The 21,838-nt window shown below is 31.7% G+C and overlaps 1 protein-coding gene across 5 annotated transcripts in view; it reads left to right on the top strand.

The window, feature by feature from the left end:
* Nucleotides 1–21,838, top strand: part of LOC127734918 (fibrinogen-like protein 1) — a 166,323-nt gene that overhangs the window by 5,887 nt on the left and 138,598 nt on the right. For 4 of the 5 annotated variants that reach the window (XM_052244954.1, XM_052244955.1, XM_052244953.1 and 1 more), the window contains exon 3: nt 1,577–1,710. In XM_052244954.1, coding sequence (XP_052100914.1) covers nt 1,577–1,710 — 134 coding nt within the window. Of the gene's footprint in view, nt 1–1,576; nt 1,711–3,844; nt 3,942–5,590; nt 5,756–8,636; nt 9,407–21,838 lie in introns of those variants that run through there. The other variant, XM_052244956.1, reaches the window with a different exon arrangement.

Below are 21,838 nucleotides of genomic sequence, written 5' to 3' on the forward strand. Positions count from 1 at the left end.
GATCTCCCCCAGTTTTTGGTTGGGTTCGTGTTGCTCAGTCTTTAGTTTTTTATGTTGTGTTTTGTGTACTATTGTTTGTCTGTTTGTCTGTTGGTCTTTTTCTTTTTTGGCCATGGCGTTGGCAGTTTATTTTCGACTTATGTGTTTGAATGTGCCTTTGGTATATTTTGCCTCTCTTTGATAAGGAAACGTTTTGCATCTGTTGATCATCTTTTAAAAGCAATAGGGTTTAAACTCTTTCAATATGGTTATAAAGAAGAACGACATATAACAAGATTTGCAGTTGCTACATGTATCAATGATTGGTTGACAGATGTTAGTGTATGTAAACATGGCAGACTGGTTTTTGCGGTCTTGGTCCTTAATACGTAACCGATCGATTCTAATTCCCTTTCAACAAATTTTGAACAATTAACAATTGGCACGGCGTGTGATGGGTGATAGCTGCTTTTTTTCGGCCGAACTTTTGTTTTAAGTTCAAGTTTTCTGTCTGAATTTGTACGTTCAAAATTGATTTAAGAGTTAACATCAGTAGCATTGTGCCTTTTTTTTAATGACATAAATCTTTGTTTGATATTTGGAAGCGTTAATCAGTTCAATTTTTAAAGCTGTGAGTGTTTTACATATTGCTGACACATCTCAATTACAGATGGATTTCACGTTTCATCAAATATGACAATAGTGTAATTTTAAAGTTTTCGTTTTCATATCAAAACAAATAGCCTTTTCTCTGTCAAAATAGAACATGTCTATTACAGTTAGTTTGTCTCATTTAAAATATTAATAACATTGGTCCTTCGCGCCTTTATGTAGATTGAATCAGCCTTCCAATTTTTAAACAAGTTTTAGATTTGAAATATATTAGCCTAGGGCATCATTGAAAAAACATGAATTGTCGAATTGTTCATCTGGAGCAGTACATTTTGTACCGTTAATGTTACTGAATACGATGTTTATTTAGTGCAATTTTACAGCCGAAAGGATTAGACCTAGACAAATCGTTAGTATACGATTGAACGTGCTTGTCTGTGTTTTTATATTTGTGTTTATGTTTATATCAAGTCATAGACCATCGGTATTCTACAGAGTTCATCTCTATGGGTAATATATGGCGTCTAGTCTACAATACACACGAAATACTGATACATTGTACGATTACATTCATTTTTAACTGTTTCGTTTGGACTTTTTGTAATGATTATACGTTTTAGTAGGTTATAAATCAAATATTATAATTTGAGTCAATTTGGTGAATATGAATTTGACAGATAATGCCCCTTTACTTTTGACGACAATTAGTATAAAGAGACTAAACATAAACTATCCACAACAGGCCAATGACGTTAATGTATTCAAATATAGGTCACCTTACAACCTTCAACAATGAGCACAACCTATACCGTACAATCAGGTATAAACGGCGACGGCACAACTTATCACTTGTCTTTACAGAACATCCATATCGCTGTTATATATGATATCCGTTTTATTATTTGATTACGGTGTAAGATTTGTTCGTTATTATATACTTATGACTGATTTAGAAAATCTTTATCAAGTAATTTTTACATTTTAGAATTTCGTGAAGACGATTGTACTAACTTGAAAAAATTAAATCCCATATACGAAAGTGGAGTATTTACAATATACCCATCCAAGACTGAAGAGGGGTTACAGGTGTTTTGCAACATGACGAACGGCGGCTGGACGGTAATATAAACAAATAAACATACATACAAGAAAACCATCATAAAAGTAGTAACGATTGTCTAAGTAGTAGAAAATTGTCCGAATCTTCTCAGAAAAGTAGTATTTTTGAAATCGAAGAATAGAGCTGGCGGGTTACTCTTAAGCAATTACAGTGAAAAAAAATACTTAATTAGCACGTAACTCGCAGTATCGTAATCATGATCCAATTATCAAAACGAATCACAAAAAAGCATTATCACAGAAAATTTCTGTGATAATGCTTTTTTGTGATTCGTTTTGGTAATTGGATCATGATAACGGTACTGCGAGTTACGTGCGTCAATTTACTACTAATTATAAACAAGATGTGTTCGTTACAAATGACTTTATTAATCTATAAAAACACGCATAAGGGGTTAAGGGTACAAAGGCATAATAACATACAAATACAACTCAAACAATAACATCAGCGTTACATACAATTAAATATTTTACAAGACAATAATTATTAATGTATAATTATATATTTATCATCAAGCAAAAAAGATGGTGACCACTTGTTAAGACATAGAAACCTGCAAATATTTTAACGGTGCATATTTCATTGCATATAAGCACTATTTTCATTTACTGGTCCTCACAAATTTAAAAAGAAACATGCCAAATAATACAAAAAAGACATCAAGCAAGCAAAACTGAAAATCCCAGTGAAAAAAAGGAAAGGGAAAACAACTGTATCTGAAATACTTCACAGAAGCAAATAGATTTAGAAACATGAACCTCACCAGAAACCTTGGTGAGTGCAGATACTCCTGAGTGTATTTGCCAAACTAGTGATAATAATAGTCTTGCTCATGACAAACAGGGATCAGTTTCGACGAAAGGATGATATCCGTGGACATCACACACGTATATTCCGTAACTGTCTACATAAGCAGGATGGCGTCTGTACAACTTCGGAGTGATGACTTTCAATTCGAGACCAAGCTCTTTGAAAGCAGTAGCCCTGATTCAAAGATATCTTGATAAGAAACGCGAAGTTTTGAAAATTGTATCGAACTGGAGATAATTGATCCATTTAGAGATTCTGCTTTCACGTTCCTTCATTCAAATTCAAATGAAAAGTTTACATTGTGAAAATTGCAGAGACACTAATTATCGTAATGCGCATCTGATACAAGAATATAAGTGTAGCTGCTGCACTGTAAATTATCTGCTAAGTAGACAGGCTTCGATACTCGCATGACAATATAAAATTGAGAATGGAAATGGGGAATGTGTCAAAGAGACAACAACCCGACCATAGAACAGACAACAGCAGAAGGTCACCAACAGGTCTTCAATGCAGCGAGAAATTCCCGCACCCGGAGGCGTCCTTCAGCTGGCCCCTAAACAAATATATATACTAGTTCAGTGATAATGAACGCCATACTAAACTCCAAATTGTACACAAGAAACTAAAATTAAAAATAATACAAGACTGACAAAAGCTAGAGGCTCCTGACTTGGGATATGTATATATATTTTTTTTAATTTGATGCAATACATTTTTTTTTTAAATTCCTTTGATTCAAGAATGAGTCTCCATCATTATCAATCTGATTAATTATCGGGGTTTGGCTTTAATTTTTGTCCTTTTTCAACATTTGTATTAGGTTTTGGATGTTTAAATATTTTGTCTTCGAGCGTCACTAAAAATACATCAGTTGTCGAAATGTGCATCTGATGCAATGACATAGGTACCTTCATAGTTCTAGATGTAATTTTAAATACGAAGTAGACCATCCTGTGTGTATAGTACTCTCTGTTTACAGGTCAATGGGAAAGGTTCAAATCACTAAAATGACAAACTATGTACTAGTGAATAAACATGGTTATCTGACGGTACTTTGTTGTACATGATTAAGTGTAATATTTACCTAGTTCTAGCATGAGAGCAATTTTTCCTGTTCACAAAGTTATAATGCAATTTTAGTGATTATTCCAGCAAATTTGAATCTATGCAATCGTATTACTTAGTGTATTTTGATGGTATGATCCAAATAACGTTGCTTTTAAAGAATATCAATCAAATGAACCAAGTCTGGTTTTAGTTGTTTTGATACTGGTTAAATATTTTATTTTATTGTGTATGATTAAACATATGTTTGTATAGGTTATTCAACGAAGAATAGACGGAAGAGAAAATTTTCAAAGGAACTGGTTAGGGTATGAAAATGGGTTTGGTGATCTTCAAAATGAGTTTTGGCTGGGTAGGTATATCTTAGAATAAAAAAAATACCTTTATTTCTCATTTGATTCATATTTTGTCAATTTTTTTTTAGTAAAGCGTAAAGTAGTAGTGTTATACAAATATCTATACATATATCTATTTATGTATTTAAACTATAACTTTTAAAACAACAAGATATTGAAGATGTTCTTGATATAATAGTAAAAATCATGTACTTTTCAAAACCTTATTCGTCTTTTTGCAAACCGACTAGTCATTTACAAAGTGCAAGAGTTAAATATTTTTTTTTAAAACAGCTTTGGCAAGTATTGCCTGTTTACAATTTTCATGAGCGAGGGAAACAAACAATTAACCTCAATTTTACACCGCTTGATCGTTTGTTCTATAACGTCAAATAATGAGATAGGTGATGAAATATTAGAAATGGGAAAACGTTGTATTATAGTAATGACTGTCACACTTTGATGTGTTATCTGAATCACAATGTATCGTGAAAAGGGGACACTATGGAAGAAAGGGACCTCTATTTACCACATTTACTTCAGGACCTTCAAACTGTTTGACTAGAACGTAACTGTAAAGTTTTGTTTGTTTCTTTTATATCGTATTTTTAGTCCCAGTATGGACATATTACTGAAAAGAGGGAAACTTTCATAAACAGTATGATAAAAACAACAAATTTTCATACACAGTATGATAAATAAAAAATTGTCATGCATAGTATGATAAATTTAAGAAAAAATCACATTTTCATGTACAGTATGTTAATAACATCAAATTTTCATACACATTATGACAAAAACAACAAATTTTCATACTCGTACACAGTATAATAAAACAAAAAATTGGCATATATACAGCATTTTACAAACTCAATCCTAATTTATATTCTTGTACGTGTCTATGAATAAAACAAATCTATTTTATTTTTAGAAATTTACATGTGATAATATAAACGTCACAAAAAAATACGTCACTTTTTGTGACGTTGATCCATTCATGTGACGCGCAGTTTATATTTCGTTTGCGGTGTCCTGGTGTGCTGATGTAAATTTATGGCAGGTGTTCCTTGGTATTCTGCGGTTTACATGTTGTAATGTACTATTATATTATTTATTTATGTACTTCTCTGTGCTGAGTGTTCTTGCGTTTGTTTGAACTATATTCCTGTCACGTAGTGTTGTCATTTTAGCTGTATTTTTAACATTGCTATATAAGCAGGAGGTTTGGATAGCTATAACACCAGGTTCAACCCACCATTTTTTCTTAAAATATCCTGTACCAAGTCAGGATTATGGCAGTTGTTATCACAAAGTCCGTTTGTATGTATGTTGGCGTTTGCTTTTGTTGTAGTTCAGTGTTTATGTTGTTCCGTTGTTTTCCTCTTATAGTTGTTGTGTTTCCCTCGGTTTTAGTTTGTTACCCGGATTTGTTTTTGGTTAATCGAATTATGACTATTGAACAGCGGTATACTACTGTTGCCTTTATTTATAAACAACTTTATGATTTGCGGATTGCATGGGGTAAAATGCGGTCTTTTCATGCAGAGTATCTTACTGTAATGAATTCGCAGTTTAAGTATAATTACATCTTTTAATAGATAGCAGTTTAGTGTGATTGTTTTAGTATAACTCCTATTCGTGTATACGCTTATGTTTCTTTATCCAGGTAACAAATACATACATATTCTAACAAGCAAAGGGTCGTTTAAATTACGGGTGGATCTGGTCGACAGTTACGGCAATAACTATTATGCTGAGTACAGCACATTTGCAGTAGGTGATTCAGCAGTACACTATGAATTAACAGTGAATGGATACAGCGGAAATGCAGGTAAGTCAGATCTGATTCCCTTTTCTAAATATAAAGGCTATAAATTTCCTAGAGGGCACAATTTTAAATATCCAGACAACTTTTTGCATTTGCTTTTCGTGTTCCTAGAAAAATGATTAAGTTATATTTTTTTACAACCATCATGCTTGTTTAAAAACATGATGTTCAGTTTGCATGGGGTAAAATGCAGTTTTGTCGTGTATAATGTCTAACTGTTCAATATTAATTTATGACTAACATGTATAAAATAAGAAGATGTTGTGTAATAGCGAATGATACAGCTCTCCATCAGAGACCAAATGATGCAAAAGTTAACAACTATAGGTCACCGCACGGCCTTCAACAAAGAGAAAACCCCATACCGCATAGAAAGCTATAAAAAATGACAATTGTAAAACAATTCAAACGAGAAAAATTACGACCTGATTTGCATACAAAAACAAATAAGATATACAGCAACAAACGACGACAACCACTGAATTACAGGCTCCAGATTTGTAGCATACACAGACCGTGACACGTACCCTACACGAAGCTTCGGATTAAACGTCAATTATCGCAAAGGTGATTGAATAGTTATCATAGAAAAGTAAGACGCTCGAGCCTTAGCGTAGCTTCCACAGCCAGAGAATTCCAAAATGACCAAACGTCTATTTTCTAGTCAAGTCTTTGACTGAATATATATAGGTATTGTTAAATTCTGATCAAACTCTGAGGTTTTCCTTTAATGCGGTGAGAAAAAAAACAACTATAGAAACTGTAAATATTTTCTCTAATTCTTTGGCAATTTAACATTTTCGGGACCCATTGTATAATAAAAATTTAATCAACGTGTAGTTGCCGTTGATCTCAGAAGATGATTGACTAAGTTTGAGGGTCATACCCTTTATCAGCTCACTGGATGAATCGGAATGTGCTAACAGGTGTTAGAGAAATTGACAACTTTGTGAAATGTGGAAGGCGCTCGAATGGGGATTTTCGTTTATCAAAAATTTAAATTTATTTGATAATCACCAGAGAAACAGATTCTTACATAGTTATTCGTGGTTTGTAGGATTTATCAAATCTCGATAGTTAAATTATCAATTTTAAAGTCCTCGCCGAGGCTCGGACTTGACTTTGAAATTCGATGATTTAACTATCTTGATTGGATAAATATGACAATTCATTGGTACCAATGTAAAAATCTATGTATAAAGAAAATTTCTGTTTTATGAAGGTTGATTTACCTTACTCTATACAGCGTTTTATTTATCTTATATATATTCTGTTTGCGTTTGTTGGGGTGTTTGTTTTTCTTACTGCAATGTTGTCTGCAGAAAATTTAAAAATAACGTTCAAAGCTAAATATATTTAATACTATAACATGTGTTACCTTTTCGTATGGTATTCTTAATTATAAATAACAACAATGACCAATTGCATCTAAAAGTCCGAATTTTGGGTATATTTTTACCTCCTGCAGACTGCACAAAAATGTTAAATTCTAATTGACATTTAACGAATACTCAGAACTTCAAATTGAGTAGTTTTAACCACTTTTTAATCAAATATAGATTGTAATTAAATGGTCATGCATTTTTCAGACTGCTATAATAGACTTTACACTCAATTCGTTGGAGGTGTACTGATTGATATTTTAGTCTTAGATAACATGGTTAAATAATTAACTTTTAATTGGACTTATAAACTAACTTTTAGAAGATACAATACTCGATGATTGGCTATTTGTATCTTTTGTCGTTCTGTCTTTTGCATAAATCAGCATTAATAATTATACCAGAAGCGTTTAACATTTGGAATTTAACTGATTTCTACAGTTTGTTCCTTTGTTGTGCTATTAAACCACTGGCATAGTTACGTAGAGGATTAAATGTTTGCAGACATGTTAAATCACACAAGACTCCCACAACCAAGGCGATTATAATCCAATGGTTGCCTTTGGTTGTTGTTTGTAGTAATAATCATCGAATTCCGTTAACATTTTGGTATATATGAGGCCATTGGTTTTGTTTTTATTGGTTCATATTTTGCCACCCTTTTATAATCAATATGGATTCTGTTCATTGTTAAAGGCCGTATGATGAACTATAGTTGTTAACATTCATGTTCTTTGGTCTTTGTTGGAAAGTTCTCCAATTAGTAATCATATACTAGATATTTTTTAAAGAACGAATCTCTGTTCTATTTGACGAATCAAACTTTGATTGTTGTAACTTAGTTAGATTTGTATATGCATGATATATATATGGGGTATGCCTCAATAAGACAACAACAAAAAATTTAACCAAAAAAACAGATGATATTTTGGACATATTGGTTGATCTATGTTTAGAAGTAACAGTCTATCCAGATTGGTCAGTAAAGTTCGGATTACAGTCGTGTTGAAGTTAGTTCTTGTCCAGAAGGTTTCGAAAACAGTTAGACAATTAATCGTCATTAAATTACGTTTACACATATTAAGACTCTACCTGGTATGAAGTAAATGAAATGACTATTAACGTTAAAGAAATAAAAAAAATGTTCTTGTATTACATGTTTGAGTTGACTACATTCACTTTATAGCAGCGAGATTACATAACCCCATACATGTGATGTATATTGTAAACACGGATATGTTCGCGAGTTATCATTTCTGCGATATCACTGCATAAACTTTTTTCCGAGTGGTTGAATTTGCGTATCAACGGTAAGTTCACACTTGACATTGCTTTTTATAAACTATTCGCGTTGGGGGTATTTTCGAAAATATTTTTCATTACGAAATGAGCAAAAATAACCCCAGCGTGAAAATGTCTGTTTTTGAATTAGTTATATGTAGAAAAAAGAATAAGAAATTGAAATGGCTTATAAACAAAACTTTTTGAAAACATAATTGCAGGAAACTGGATGAATGATAACAATGGAAGACATTTTTCTACCTATGATCTTGACCACAATTGCAATTATGCAGCTGACTATAATGGATGGTGGTACAACTGCTGTGGGTATATACAACTGAACAATAATTTCAGTGACAGATTGCGATGGGGCGACGGCAGCAACTACTATCACACATCACAAATGATGATACAAAGAACCACGTAACATCCATGATTCATCATCAGAAACCAGTTTAAGAGTTTCCAATTGAATCATTTTTTTCTTCTTTTCGCTTAAGTATAGTACAATAGTCTTACAACAGTGTTTGTTACAATTAAAGTTTAATTATTGTTTACATTTCGGAAAGTTAAAATTCAGTTTCTTCTCTAGCAATAAGTTGATTACCGAAACCAAAACTTTCAATCCTTTCCACAAAAGTATATCTGTATATGGGTGGTAAAATCCCCTTAAAATGTATTATCTCCCTAATTTATCTAAATATTTCATGTTAATTAACAGTTAATTGGTTTCAAGTATCATCATTACGTGCAATCTAATATATTTACTAATTGTTAGCTCATTTTAAAGAAACTTTTATACTTTAACATCATGATAAGACGACCTTATCAAATAGTATGCGGATGTCAATTTTTACACAGATTTTCTGCTCGATAACCAAGTCCATACATTTTTCGAACAAATGGCTTTGACATTTTTCATTCTGTTTATCATTTGTAATAACCTATTAGAATAACATAAAGTTATAGGGTTATAATGCTTAAATTTTTTCATGCGTCTTGTGAAGTTCCTGTATCATGTCTACTTACCACAAATAAAGTCCTCGACAAGTGCACACAGTTCATTTCCATCGATGATGTAACAATCGATGAAAAGTTGACGAGGTTGCAGATACCATAATCATAGCATATCCGTAGTAATCAGTGACACAGATATTTTGTAACGGTCAACCAAATCATAATTGCATCCGTTACACTTTCGAAGGGATGACCTATAATTTACCACTAGGAACCCCTTCCTCGTAAGCAGCATTCCTTTTTCAAAGACATCCTAATAGGAAACCAAACTCTGGGATATCGTGTCAGCTTGAAGATATATACTCCATATACAGGCGCTGATGGATTGTTGCTAAATAGAAATGGAAAGGTCGTCAAAACTGGAAAGTTGAAATCATCTCTTTTGTCGTAAAAATTGCTCTCAACCGACCATTATTGTCAATTTCTAGAAGTTATTCAAGATATAAAGCAGACTTAACTGTATATGTTGTATTGTTTATTTAAAATGGTATAGATGCGTTCAAGATAGTCACCAAACTTTGATTTTTTTAGTGAGAGGACATCATCTTTACAGCGGAAATTGAAGTTAAAGTTCATACTATTTCTTTTCATTCCTTCTATAGTATTTGGTTTTGTTTTATATGAGGGTGTTTTTTTTTATAAAGTATGATTAAAGATTCGTTCCTAAAACGAGATATTTTGCATCTGCGTTAGCCATTCTTTTTTATGAATCTTTTTCTAGTTTAGAATGACAAAAAGCAGTGGAAAGGTTAGTTATGTTTGATACTCTTGAATGTGGAAAGTATGTACTATAACAGATCTTTAAAATGTTTTAGTATCCAAATACAAAGTTTTTGTAAGAAATACTTGTTTAGACAGTAAAACAGGTGCATATTTTAATTAAGTAGCAAAACGCACTATAATTGTCTATACGTGAATAGGTTTTTAAAAGTTTGTGAATCCATATCTTAATGTGGCTACTATGGTAGACATTTTGGCTGTAACTGTGGACCCCGTGGTATATAGCTTTTCATAAAGTATTACTTATTTATATATCAAGTAGAGTAAAAATTGATCTACTTTTTCATCTATGTTTCAATTCTAATATATGGCATGAAAGTTATAATTTCTATTTAAATCTGCGACTTCCAATGTATAGCTTATTCGATGAAAAGTGTCTTTGTACGTTCTTGTATTCTCTACTACTTTTTGTCCATTGTCTTAATTTGTCCTTGACAGAATTATCATTGGAAAATTTCCAATAATGGATTGAGAATCGTAGCATTTCGCCCTTTCGTCGAAAACATTCAGCAGAGAAGAATTGAAAATCAATAAGTTCACCACTAATAACACGCCATGTGGGATTGTACATATATATGAAGAGGATTCATATGCATTCAGGAGGTTTATACATAAAGCACATTGTTGGTGTTGAAAATCTTTACTGCAACAGGTCTTATATATGTTTAAGAGTTATTGAAATTTATTATGAATATTTATCAATATGAGGAAGTATATTGTAAAATGTTCTCATGTGGTATTGACTCATTGTTTGATATACATAAAATTGAGAATGGAAACGGAGAATGTGTCAAAGAGACAACAGCCCGACCAAACAGAAAACAGACCAAGGCCACTAATGGGTCTTCAACACGGCGAGAAAATCCCGCATCCGGAGGCGGGGCCTCAGCTGGACCCTGAATAAAAATGAATACTAGTTCAGCGAAAATGGAAGTCACACTAAACTCCGAAACATATAAATGAGCCAAAATTAAAAAAACAAAAAAGACTAACAAAGGCCAGAGGTTTCTTGGACAGGCGCAAAAATGCGGCGGGGTAAAACATGTTTTGTGAGATCTCAACACTCCCCTATACCTCTAGCTAATGTATAATAAACTAACACACAGCAATACGCACAGTAAAACTCAGTTTAAAAGAAGTCCGAGTCCGATGTTAGAATAGGTAATAGAAAAAACTAAGCAAAATGACAATGATCAACATAAATTATCAAAGGACTACTAGCAGTTACTGATATGCCAGCTCCAGACCTAAATTACACTGACTGAAAGATTATGTCATCATCATATGAAAATCAAGCACAATCCCTAACGTTAGGAGTGTAGTATCATACCATCGTAAAATATACGAGAAGAACATAACCCGTATCATGCCAACAACTGGTTTTAGAATAAATGAGTTATTTCCGATGCAAAGACCCTATGATTGAATCAATAATAATTCCAAAAATGCCATCTTTAATGACATGAGAACAGTATCGTAACTATATCCCTTCTGAATAAGTCTGTTTAAAGGTTTGGCTAGACTTTGAGGTGAATGACGACATTTTTGTGCTTTGTATAGAATATTACCATAAAAGATGGGATGTGAAATACCTGAACGTATAAGATGTCTACACGTTGATTTATATTTACGAATAATGTTCTTGTACCGATGATAAAAGATTTAGGAAATGTTTTGACAAGTTTGTGATATCGAAAACCCTGGTGTATTAATTTTTCAGTAATACATATATTTCTTTCGTTAAAATCAAATACGTTGTTACATACACGAGCGAATCGAACAAGTTGAGATATATAATCACCATAAGATGGTGACAAGGGAACGCCACCATCTAAAAATGGATAATTAACAATAGGCAATTAAAAAATCATCTCTTTTATTGTAAATTTTGGTATTAGGCTTCCCGTGAAAGATATATATATATATCAAGATCCAGGAAAGGGCAGTATTCATTCTCAGTATTAGATTTATTTAAAGTCAGTTCAACAGGATAAATCTCTTTAGTGTACATACTGAAGTCGTCATTATTGAGAGCAAATATATCATCCAAATATATAAAAGTGTTATTTGATTTTTGTATCAGATGTTGTTTCGATGGGTCTTTGCTGATTTTAGTCATAAATTGTAACTCGTAACAATACAAAAACTGGTCCGCAATAAGTGGTGCACAGTCCCCATTCGAATTCCGATAACTTGACGATATACGGAATCTCTATAGAGAACACAAATGTAATCTGGTAAGAATTCAAGTGCAGTTATTGTATCAAAGTAGGTCCAATTGACATAGTTCTTTTGTTTATTGTTACTAAAAATGACTAAAAATTTTGAACATATATATTTGCATTTTGACTTTTTCAATGCCTATTTGATTAGGTATGTGATTTTTTTAATGAAATTAAGAGACAAAGTAGTAGATAGGGTACAAAAATCAAAACTTCGAACAGATTCGAAATCACCAATATGAGCATGCAATTTATCAAGTACTTCCAATGAATTATGACACTCCAAAAATAATTAAATCCACTATTTTCAAAGGCCTTATTTGAACAATTTATTACCAGGTTTTTTATTGTACCAAGTGTACTAGTAAGTAGAATAGACAGTTTAGTAGTGGGGAAATGGCTTGAAGACGAATATATATTTGTAAGGTGTCTTGTGCAGCTTCGGAAGCCAGTACATAGTTGGAACTTTCATTTAACTAGTATTCGGTTCTGCTTGTAAAGAGGTAGCTAAAAGTTTATGTTTGTTACAGATGACAATTTCCGAAAAAGGAGTCAATTGGAATGTTGGTGAATTCCCGATTTCCTTTTGCAGAACCTAAATGTTTAATTTACGTAAAAACAATAATGATATTATTGGCAGCCTTATCAGCCGAGACAAAAACAATTTCCTTTGCGAGTTTTTTTAGCTTATGTTTGATACGAGAAATAGGGCTATCATGGTTGTTGTAAGGAGTAAATATTTCTTTAAAATACTTAATACGACTATCAACTATGTTCATTACTGAATTGAAAAAAGAATCTAAGGATTTGTTGTCAGCTTTTTCACGTTTTATCCATTTCTTACAGTAGGTACGGAGTGAGTCGTGGATGATGTAACGATACTCATTCTAATTTGTAATTGAAAGGGGACAATATTTATGTCATTTACTAAGGAATGAATTGAAATCTCGGTCATGGACAATGTTAATGTCTCCTGTTATAACATGGGAACTGGGGCCATACATGTATTTAGAATTGCTGCAATTTTATGACGTATGTGTATTGTCACAAATATTAACGTCTTTACAAACTTTGCTATGATTAAACACATATTTCCGGGTAGATTTTTTGTAAACATAACAAATAAGAGGGAGCTCAGTATTATAAAAAATAACCAGGAATTGGTTTTTAAACGGAATGATCATTAAAAATACCTGCAATATTTACAAAATCAAAACTTTATTGACATATTTGTTTTAATGAAATGTTTTTTATGATCTTCAGAGCGAACAATTTTGGGAAACAGTTTAAAATAACAATATGCAATTATAATTTGGACCATTTTCATACTTAGGACTGCACTATGGAATTGTGTTGCAATCCTCTAAAATTTGGTGTAATTTATTAATAGGTAAAGAACAGAGCTTGGTTAACAAGTAATTTCTGCCTTTGTTTTTTTGTAATAGTAATTAGGTCCGAAATATTTGTATTATTGGCACGAGAAATATTCTCTGATTTCGATTTATTCTACGCCCATTTATTCTGAGAACGGTTTGTTATAACCGGAATGGCCAGGAAAAATACCTACTGTCTTTGTGTCATTTTTCCATAGGAAGACACGAAGGGTTTGATCATTTGGTGTCAGTACGGTGCATGAAAACTGGTACACCTCAGGTTTTGGAGCCGTTTATATACCAGTGCTTGGATGATAATCATTATTGATATTCGTCCAAACTTTGTTAAATTTGACAATTTTGCCAGCTCCCAGGGTTTGTATTTTAGTCAAAGAAGCTACAAAGGCTGAAAATTTCTCCCCATGTTAAATAACACCTGTACAGAAAAAAATGAAATTCAAACTATTTTTGTTGTACATGTTACATTTTACTAATTATTTTTCAAAAGATTGATTTAAAAAAGGGTTGAAGTGATAACAAAAAAATATTGATACATATATGAAACTATAATAACATAAAGTCATATAAATTAATTAGTGTGTGTATATGAGTGTACTTATTTCATGCATGTATAAATGTAAGTACTAACGGAAATACATTATGCACCAGTCGAAAGAAGATAACATTTCCTGAACCGCTCGGTGATGATGAAATGTGAGCGAAATTCATCTGATAAAAGAAAATGCGTGATAGTACACTAGATTTCAACCAATCAAAACAAAGGATATCTATGTATTAAGGTATATTTATATCTAACCCAAATAATGTAGCCGTTATATTTCGCTGTTCTACGATGGTTACCTTATTCGATTAAAGTTATACCAGAAATAATACATGCATTCATCGACATTCGCTCACCAGTAACTACATGTAGTTGTTGTATAAAAGATCGAAAAAAAATGCTTAATATCGTGGTTAAACGGGAGTAATCTGTCTTACATATATCCGATATCATAGAAGGGTAGAAGGCATCAAACGCTTTTTATGATCGTAGCAAAGTCTGAAACCGTAGGCAAGTGCTATATTTTATTTTGCTGAGTCTATAATTTCTTATATCCAACTGTTTCATTACTGTTAAATAGGCATTACTTAGCTTCTTGCTTCTTGCCAGAAACATATATATATTGTAGGACCTTTTTCACAGTTACTTTCATTAATATGTTGGTCATTACTGCATACATCAAATGTTTCATTTCGCAAGGCAGAAAGTACCAGTTTTGAAACAATACACATTGTCTTTGTTTTTGACACATTGACCTCCTTGATTTATTAAGTCAAACTTCAAATAAAAAAAAAACAGATTAACAGTCTTACTCATTAATATTGAAAAAAAAACGGTCGAAACTGTAAAAAACCAAACACTGATCAACCGAAGCAGATAGATAATTATATACATGTATATCATATAAATAAGTCAATACCACATGAGAATATTTTACAATAGTTCTTAATTGATAAGTTCAAAAGTTGGTCGACCGAGATGAAGATCTTGAAATTGAGACTGTCACAAGAAAATAAGGATATTATTGATTTGGATGATCTTGATTAGGGCAGAATGTTTTCATTCAGGCATTGACGTAGCTTCATAATTGTAAACCCCGCTTTGCCAAACGGACGCATTTTTAACATGGGTTTACTGTCGGACGAGAAAAGTACAGATGACTATTTATCTATACCCCATGCAGTCAACCCTCTGAGTTTCACAAATAGAAATGCTGTCCTGTATTACTGATATTGAACAACTTATGTTGTATCATAAATTCTTATCAAATGTTACGATAAACGTTATTCTATGTAAAATAAAAGATATGAAAATAAAATTCCTCCTATGTAAATTTAGATAACAAAAGGATATACAAGATGAATATAAAGTTTATAAGTTCGTGAATTATAAGATATTAAATCCAAATAAAATGTCTTGAAAAAAACAAAGATAACATACTAAGTTTTAGTGTATACGATCCAGAATTCGTTTCATTACCATAAAACAAGCAGCATTCATGATGCACATCGTTGAACAATCAACAATCAAAGATAAAATAATTAAAATGTAAAAAGTCGAGTTCTGCAAAAATAGTTATAGAACTGCTTAACTGCCAAAAAGCGTGTTTATATATTTGAAAATGAAATTCAAACATGTAAATATGCTATTTTCATAGATTTTGTTTCTCCTCGTAGAATTATGAAAAAAATAATTTGTGAGAATCAATAGTAATAACACCATCTGAAAAGTCTGAATAATACATTATTCAATCGCGTTTAATCTTTCAGTCAATGTTCAGACTTGTCTACTGTCTATCGACCTATGATCTTTCCTAAGACATATCTTAGGACATGATTTAGGATGGACTAAGGACTGACCTATGACATATCTAAGCATGCATATCACAGGTCTCTAGGGACTATCTTACCTAGGATGTCCTAATCGCTATCCTAATTGTTGTTGTAATGAATTATTTTTGAGTGAGTTGAATTCAAAATCTCACAATTTCATACATAACAGAGTTCAAATGCAAATCTCGTGCATATTTTATATGAATACGAGTTGGTTAAACTATATTTATCAGTACTGCCTAAAATCTACGAGTGAGTATGAACAAAAGGAGGAATTCTAAATGTACAGATTCCGAACAAGAGGCTCTCCTGAAAGCATAAATCTCACTGTTCACTATAATTTCAAAGGTTGCAACCAACTGACTTAAAATAGTGTTTAAGATACAAACTAAGTATGATAAAATATTTCAAAAAGTTATAACCATCTTAAGGCACCTAGATTGGTGTCCTAATTCCTAGGAAAAAACCTAAATCGCGACATGTTTGCTAAACCCACTTAGGATAAAGATATGTCTTTAGATGGTTTTAGGACATGTCCTAATCCTAAGACTGCTTTAATAAACAGGCCCTATATCGTCAGATAAACTGCAAGCGAATGGTCTAAACCGTTGGATTGAAGTCTTATTGGTAAGCACAATTTTCTTGCTTTCTGCAACACATAGAATGTAGAACATATCGATCCTGGCTTGTTTTACAATTCTAGACTTATATCTATGAAAGGTATCTTTTTCCAGAAAAATATTATACCAAGATATTAAAATTCATCTATAACCCGACAAACGTTCATCATTTCATTTAATGCGCATTTTCAGCCTGTCTGCCCTTAGAAAATATAACAGTATTAGTTTTGGCTGTGTATACTCTAAGTTTCCATGTTTCACAATATAAAAACAGGGCATTCAAAGCAGACTGTTATTCAACAGCATATTCAGCATAAATTACAGTGTCGAATGCATTTAATAAAAAAGAAAACTAGGTTAAAAGACTTTGCTTTAAATTTGAGAATTATCTCGGGTTATCCACATCTTACTTCTGTCTTCCGTGTTTTATTTAGAAAAAGAAGTATTTTTGACATCCCGTTTACAAACAAAAACGTCACTCTAAATCCTGTCGAATGTAAAATAAAAGATAATTACCATATGATTATATAATTGAACAAGATAGAATAATTACAACAACAACAAAAAAAACGTTAGCTTTCGAAAAGCTGAAAATTTCCTAATGATTGACGGTTTATAATCAAATCTTTAAGCAGTAGTTATAAAAATGAGCCGTATCAGATTCAGTCGAACTAACCCGTTATTGTATGACAGACAACACAAAGTCATTTATTAGTGTAGAAACAGTCCAAACCACTGATTGTAGGATCATACGTTTTCAACATTGTTACATTCTTTGAATGTTTCGGACAATCCACTTTCCCTATACACTATTTCACCATACATCATTTCACCATATACTAAATACCTTCACACCATATACTAAATACCTTCACACCATATACTAAATACCTTCACACCATATACTAAATACCTTTAACCATATACGAAATACCTTCACACTATACACCATTACACCATATGTCATTCCCCTATATCATACCCTCACACCATACATCATACACTATGTCCCCTTCCTCCTCATTGTAATCATGAAAGATTAGAATCATTAACAATTACCCATAGAGCAACGTAATTGCAAATTTCAATATATCTTTTATAAAACAAACTAAATTTAAAAAAAATCTCCAGTCACTATTCCCCAAACATCACTACAATATTACACCATTCATCATTACACCATATACAGTATGTATGGAACTATATTCGGGACTACGAATGAAGCAATAAGAATTTTGCAATTAATTCTACGCTGATAAATGAATTCTGTTTTTGAAGCTAAGATTCCAACCCAATCAGACAAAGCTAATCTCAGATGGATTTAATTCTGATTTCTTTTATGTTCATTTGAATCAAATAGATTTTCAAGTGTTTAGGTATTTATACATCATTGGCTTTCAAGTAGTACGAGTACGAGTCTTCCCTGTGAAGGTAAATCCAGAAAAGTACTTCGGAAGCAGTACATTTATAAATTGTTATTTTCAATTGTATAGAATCAGTTTAAACTGGAAATTAAAGAATTTTAAAAGACGTATAATATATTTAAACCAGTAAAAGAGACGCAAATAGTCATCCTATATTTCAATAATATGTGCATAAAACTATCATATATAGATATCGTTGTCTGCTTTTAAATAGCAATGTAATAAATGTACTGTACAAATAAAAACAAATCAAATGACAGGAGACATTGATGAAATATGTGCAAATGTAATTGTGCACCTTGCGCATTTAAAGCGTGTTCGTCATGCGATATTGGTTTTGTTCATTCTTTAAGACTGTACGGTGACCTATAATTACTAACTTCTACGTAATTTGGACAATAGTGGATAGTTGTATCATTTGCTAACATACCAAATTCGCTTATTTTCTTTGTAAACGTATTTCAAGGTATGCATATGACTTTTAATTTGATTTTGAAATACACTTATCCCGATTATTTGGTATGGGTAAGTTATCCAACGGATATGTACGCATACAACGTTACAGTTAAAACACTTTTAGTGTATGGAAAAAAAGTTAAGACTATATATTTGGACTCCTCATGCCTTGAATTTAATCAATTTCCTTTTTTTTTGTTGTTGTTTAATTATTTTTCTTCAAGTTCATTTAAAGCGTGTTCTTCATAAATTAATCAGTTGGATATCAATAGTCAAAACTTAAGTATCATTCAACAGTGTAAAAATTTAAATGCATTTCCGTAGAACCAATCGACATATCGCACCTGTAGTGTTATGGTGTTTATAAAGTCGTGCCTGGTTTGAATATATATACCTGGACACAATGAATATTGGAGAATGCATATATCTCTGCTTTGAAAGGAGTATTATTAAACTGTACTTGTTGGGATGTGAAATGATTTATAGAAATATGTTTAAACGCAGCGTATACAACATGTTGCCGATCATGTGGTGAATATATTATAAGCGCGTTGGTATGTGTGGAACTTGAACGATTTTAAAAGAACTTTAAAACCTAGCATGTTTACCGTACTTAAAACACAGTTTTGATCAGTTATTATGCAAACCTGAAGTGCACATATCGATATAGCTCAAAGTATAACATATTTACTTCCATTCTAATGCTAGTCGTGGCTGGAAAAGATACCTTATTATTCAGCAGTTTCAGCAAATGCCTATTCTAAATAGTAATTCAGTCTTATGGAACTGATGTATTACTGACATAGGGATCCTAACAAAAAAATGAAACACCAAGACTTGTATGATTGTCTTGTATTATCTGTTTAACAGATGACTAAGTCGTATTCCCTCTGAGTCTGTAAAGGATATACGCCGATAACAGTCCATTCTGTAAAATATATTGGACGGGTCTGAGGCCGCAGATTTTACACATTTGATGAAAATAAATCTTAACAAAAGTTTGTATTGTGTTTGCTTTTTTCACCTTTTTTTGATTCAATACCGGAAAGAGTTTTATGTTTGAATTTATATAACACAATTACAAACTGTTTAAAAAATTTTTAACAAACATATAATTAATCTAGCACCTTAGTTCATCAAGAAACTTCATTTCTTTCAACAACAAAAATATCTTGTGCTAAAAAAAATACCTAATTGCAAAAAATAAACTTACAACGATCATTCTCAACCAAATTGACGCTAAAGGAGACAACCCAAAATATGAGCTGTGAAATAAGTATTGATGTTGGCAGTGTTAAAATCAATTTGAAAGGTGAAAAAAAACGTGTTGATGAGTAACAAATTATTGTATTGGAAGGTGAACTTAATAAAAAAATAATTTTGTGTAATTGTTATTAGTTATTTTGTTGTATTTTTTTTCAAAATGAAAAAAAGCAAATTGTGTGTATTGATGGATTTCTTTTCAGTCCTTGAACTATCATTTACCTGTAAGAATAAATTATGCTACCTTCAGCTGTCCAATATTTTAAAGAAAAATGAGGTTATTCTTTAAAATATTGGACAGTTAAAGGTAACATAATGGTTTCTTACAGGTAAATAAAAGTCCAATCACCGAATTAAAGAACGGATACAACAAAAATAACGTCTCAACAATGTTTTAACGTTGTAGAGACTACTTACCTCTCCATCAGCCTGATTAATTGCTGTTTTTGTGGTTTTTCTTCTGTTCAAATTTTGTTTTCTGTAATTTCTATAATGCAGATACAATTTATTAGCGTTGGTTCGTTCAAACGATTCCAAGGACCCGGAGCGTCACACTGATCATATCAAATCGATGTATACATATTCAGTTACTACAGATTATAAGCAGTATAATGTTTAATGTTTAAGTATGCTATTCTATAGTGGCATATATGTATCTTATAGTATTAATTAGATCGCGTGCTTTATATGTGATATGTGCAGATGCAAGGTTCAGATTAAGTACCATGTGTTTTAATGTAAGAAGATTTTCAACCTGTAAAATGTTTAGTTTTAGAAAAAAATGGGATTGTGCTGATTGTCTACTGACATTGGTGCATATTGTGTTTTTATAACATGAATAATGGAAAGTAAGACAATATATTAGTGTAGACAAATTAACTTTTAAGTTATTCACTCTGAACAATTCACATCGCTTTATTCATTTCAGCTACTAAAGAATATAAGCTGTATAATGTTTAATGTTTTAGTATGCTATTTCATAATAGCATATGTGTATCTTATAGTTTTGTTATCATTTTGTTGCATAATTTATATTAGACATGTGCAGATGCAAGGTTCAGATTAAGTTCAATGTGTTTTAATGTCAGAAGATTTCCACCATTTAAAAAATCAATACACAGGTATTCAAAAAATATAGTATTTAAAAAAAACTTAATATAAAAAAAATAACGACCTCGATTAAGTGTTAGGGTTAAACAAAAAGAGAGACGGAAGATACCAAACGGATACATTTTGTAGTCAAACTCATAAGTCGAAAACGAACTGACAATTGCAAGGAAAGAAAACGAAAGATGCATTTGGTCTAATATGTATAATGGTTTTATTCCTTCATAGTAGATTTTAAACAAAAGATAGAATACTAGTGTCTTTTTTGGAAGTCCATTTAAAAACACCGACAATTGTATTATCAATTTTAAAATTTTTAATAAAGAAAACATTGTACTGCTAATATTATTATCAAATTCAAGGTACAAAGTTATTTAAAACATCTTCCCTTTCCAATTACACTACTTTAATATCCAGTGAAAATGGGGCAAGTCGCTGTCTTTTCGTATATTTTATTTTTGCACTTTTTTCAGTTTATGCTGATGTCATCAGATTATTTTAAATTATTAATTAAATAACACAAATTATAGAAATGATTAACTAGTATAAAACCAAAATCAATATAAAGATTGATCGCAAAGGAGCGAAACATTAATATATAACATACATTAAAAATAAATATAGATGAAGAAAGACACCCCGGGGGAGGGGGGACAGGAGAAAAAGCAAATGGTCTGGAATGCATAGAATTTCAAGATATACAAATAAAAAATGTATGAATCTCAATTTTTTTATGAATCTCCGATCAATTTTTCAGTTTTTTCGTT

This window comes from Mytilus californianus, unplaced genomic scaffold, assembly GCF_021869535.1.
Source record: "Mytilus californianus isolate M0D057914Y unplaced genomic scaffold, xbMytCali1.0.p SCAF_3, whole genome shotgun sequence".
Classification (NCBI taxonomy): Eukaryota; Metazoa; Mollusca; class Bivalvia; order Mytilida; family Mytilidae; genus Mytilus; species Mytilus californianus.